The sequence below is a fragment of the Calcarisporiella thermophila genome (assembly GCF_041956535.1).
Source record: "Calcarisporiella thermophila strain CBS 279.70 unplaced genomic scaffold VTP21scaffold_22, whole genome shotgun sequence".
NCBI classification, from domain to species: Eukaryota; Fungi; Calcarisporiellomycota; class Calcarisporiellomycetes; order Calcarisporiellales; family Calcarisporiellaceae; genus Calcarisporiella; species Calcarisporiella thermophila.
In genome coordinates, this window is record NW_027192212.1 from 501,636 (window position 1) to 505,579 (window position 3,944).

At 37.7% G+C, this 3,944-nt stretch overlaps 2 protein-coding genes across 2 annotated transcripts; one reads left to right on the forward strand and one right to left on the reverse strand.

The window, feature by feature from the left end:
• Positions 1-1,377: 1,377 nt before the first annotated feature.
• VTP21DRAFT_5527 (uncharacterized protein) lies at positions 1,378-2,225 on the reverse strand (the record flags this gene model as incomplete). The annotated part of the gene is made up of 4 exons (XM_069396058.1): positions 1,378-1,592; positions 1,664-1,867; positions 1,962-2,108; positions 2,171-2,225. The coding sequence occupies 4 exons, from the start codon at positions 2,223-2,225 to the stop codon at positions 1,378-1,380; spliced, it is 621 nt and encodes a 206-aa protein (XP_069248095.1).
• A 371-nt stretch (positions 2,226-2,596) lies between these two features.
• On the forward strand, positions 2,597-3,325 carry VTP21DRAFT_5528 (uncharacterized protein; the record flags this gene model as incomplete). Its single annotated transcript, XM_069396059.1, has 1 exon — positions 2,597-3,325. One exon carries the CDS (start codon positions 2,597-2,599, stop codon positions 3,323-3,325), a length of 729 nt encoding a protein of 242 aa, XP_069248096.1.
• Positions 3,326-3,944: the final 619 nt, after the last annotated feature.

Consider the following 3,944-nt stretch of genomic DNA (forward strand, 5'->3'; position numbering starts at 1 on the left):
CTCTTAGTTTGTGACTGCTGTCCACTTGATCAGAAGCTGAGTCTACATTATTGAAAAGACCGCCCTTACGATAAGTACAAAGATTACATCGGTTTCACGTACAAGCTATTCACGACAACTACGATCCACGCAAATCGATTGAACGCCTATCTATCAAGGACCTATATCTCGTCATGTTAAGTCTCTCGTCATGTTAAGTCCATTGACATTAACTTCATGTAATATATGGAAATTAAATAAAAAGTTTCCATTGATTGATCAAAAAATAATATTTATGTCTTATTGGTCTGGAGTCCCCGGAGCTTAACCATTGTTTTCTGGGTTCGATTCCCGGTTACTGCACCAGAGCTGGTGATTGATCGGGACATATTCTAGGAATTGAGCTATAAGCTATTTTGTTACAACTTCTCCGAAATGCAGTAAAATGTGTCTATGAAATTCTTCCATATTTACTTCTTAATCTGTATCTTTCTCGGTACAAGCCAAATCCTCTCTACAAGGCTGGCCAGGAGCATTACCTGAGTGATTTTGACGTAGAAGTCTACCCTTCCATTCCCTTCAGATAAAAAATTGTCAAGCGGATGTAATAAAAATACATCAAAGGGAAAATTTTTTTCCCTTTTTCCTTCTCCAACTTCCAGATCCTTCAAGATAGACCAGGAGCATTACGTGGGTGTTTTTGACGTAGAAGCTACCCTATCTTGTTAACAGGATAAGATATTTTACAATAAATGTTCTTTGTTAAAAAAAAAACTCCGAATAGAGTAGGCGACACCCGTCCTAGAGGGTTTGCCAGGTTTTTATCAAGACTCAATCGCTATCAAGATTATAGCAACAAGCATTAATATCATTTGGTTATAAAAATAGGCATCAAAATTCTTAGGGGAAATCCAAACGTAAAAATTGGAGACAAGTAGCACATAAGTAACCTTGATATGGAAATCTAACTTTCTATTTCCTCCAGATGATATTATCAGCAGAGCGCATAAATAACTTCCAAAGGAGGATAAAAAATGAAGTGATATTCTCCTGTCTTTAATACTTTTCACCTCAAGTAGCTAGTATGATGTAAAATATTATATTTTAATATATCACTTATTTGTTATTTTATTCAATAATTGATCGAAAAAATTATGAAAAAAGAATGCCGAGTTAAAAATTTTGATATATGAGTCGCTCCACTGAGGAAAAAGAAAATAGGCAATCGAATATACTACATTGGGGAAAAAAATACATTTTCGTATTAAAGTTTACGATATGCGCCTAACACAAGTAAGAATACCAGACTTATAATTGTAGGGTGAAAATTTTATTAGGTAAATATGCTTGAACATGGCCATCAAAACTACCTTTCCGACTAAAAGAGAATTCATTATTTCACATGACTTTACAGCAACTCTTGGTTCCTTTCTCAGCTCCATCTTCAGCTCGAAAATGCGTTTGATTCGCGTTTTGTCGTGCATTGGTTAAGTTCTTGTTATACTGTCGGATTTCCCGTACTAGATCGTAAAATGCATTATCGACGTTGATCCGCTCCTTAGCCGAAGACTCTAGGAATGGACAATGGAAATGTTTGGCGAGCTCTTGGCCCTCTGCCACCAAGAAGATTGGAAACCCATTTGATTAAAGTCGAATTAGACGAAGGAGTCAAATATGACGTTACCATAGAGAGATACCTGTCGCTCCTCGGCCAAGTCACATTTGTTACCCACCACTATCATCGGAAAATACTCTTTGTCTTTAACCCGTAGAATTTGCTGATAAAAGGTGGAGATTTCCTCAAAGGTTGTCCGAGAAGTAATGGAATAAACGAGGAGGAAACCCTCGCCGGTGCGCATATATTGTTCGCGCATGGCGCTGTATTCCTCTATAAAAAAATTAAGGATGGTTGTCAGAGATTTAAGTTGAAGCGAGCTAGCACGCTTGCACCGACCACTGCGCTATTGGGGGTGAATAGTTACCTTGTCCAGCGGTATCTAGCACGTCAAGCAATGCAATTTCATCATCAATTACGCATTGCTTGCGATAGAAATCTTCGATGGTTGGGTCATATTCATCAACAAAATGACTTTGAATAAACTGGATAGTCAGAGCTGATTTGCCAACCCCTAGATAGGTGGGAATACGAGTTAGAGGAAGAAGCCTCCAAGACTTGAAGGCCGTACTTTACCGCCACCACCCACCACCACTAACTTATATTCACGCAAAAACTGTGCTTTTGACATTTTTAGGGTATTGATTAGAAACAGAAACGGTTGGGTGTAAAGCTGGTATACTATGCAATGGTCTTTATGAGGTGGGCAAAGGGCCACACAAGCGAATAGACACAAAAAAAAACAATAGCTATGTATATATATAATTAGTTAGATGGATAGATATTTGCATCTATGATAAAGCGATTGAAATTATAAACTCTTGTAAGTTAGTAAATAATAAAAAGGGCCAGAGGTATTGACAAGATCATAAAGACAGGAAAAAAAACCGGTAATTCAATGCATGACACACGTTTGAGTATTCCAAAAATATCAATTTGAACTTTTTTCAATCTCTCGTTTATATTCAAGTTTATTATTATTATTAGAATTATATACTGCTGATGTCAATACATCGTGATATTGCTTACACACCGGCCAATAATCCACATCAGACTCTTGATCTTTATCTCGGATTACCATCATCTCCACTCGTTGTTTATGTTCATGGAGGTGCATGGCGCACGGGAGATAAGAGCGAATTTCAAGATCTCGGGGAATATTTGCAAGGGAAAGGATTGACTATTGCCATTGTTAATTATCGATTGAGTCCACGATCTGGCAATGGAATCAAACATCCTGCTCATCTTGAGGATTTGCTTGCTGCATTGGAATTTCTGGCCTCTCATCGTGATGTATATGGCTATTCGGAGGAGCTGTATCTCATAGGACACTCTGCGGGTGCACACATGGCATTGATGGGATACAAATATGTGAAGGGTGTACGTGCAGTAATGGGCATCGCGGGAATTTATGATATCCAAAGAATGCTGGAAAAATACCCCTCCTATATTGATTTTGTAGAGGGGGCATTTGGAAAGCGCGAGGAGTATTTTAGCTTGAGTCCACGGAGCCAACAGCCAACAAAAGATGTGAAATACCTAATCGTGCATAGCCCTGGTGATGAACTCTTATCCATGGATCTTTCCATTGATTACTTTGAACATTTGAAAGAAAACGGAGTCAATGTGAAATTTGAATCTGATGTCCAAGGTGGGCACGATGAAATGCTGCATACAACTGAATTCTTTCAAGTAGTTGTGGAGTTTGTGCAAAGATCCCAACATCAATAGCGTGTACTCTTATTTATTTTTATAGGTTAACTGTAGACGAATAAATGTTATCCAACCTATGCTGTCCATCCTCTATTTATTTTTTCTGAGATTCTCTCCTACATCATGTATCCATCTTATGCCCTTTCGGAATGTAATAAGTTATTTATTGCTGTATGTGAGGCCCCAAAGAGGCATTTTGTTATAGAATATAATTAAGAGCCCTGGATATTTAGCGAGATGGTAAAACTTTCTTTTAGCGCCCCTTGTACCTAAAGTGGATTCTCTCCTTGAACCTTTCTCCTAGGAACATTCGCCGCTAACATTGATGGGATTCCATGCAATAGTAAAATCATCATTGCCATCATAATCATCATATTTTGATGATCAAAACTGGCATCTGAGATGAACTAACTAGGGGAGATCTACGGAGAATTTGTGCATATTACAATACCATATTACATGGATAGAATATGATTATCTTATAGCTTATAGATTTGATACTCATGGTTAACTACAAGAGAAAATAAAAATATTTATTTCCTTCATTCGAAACAGGTTCCTAATAATCTGTTGTATCTCTGCAAAATCTGGTCAGTGTTATGATATCATGATAGCAAAATTGGCAGAAGAAAAGGGG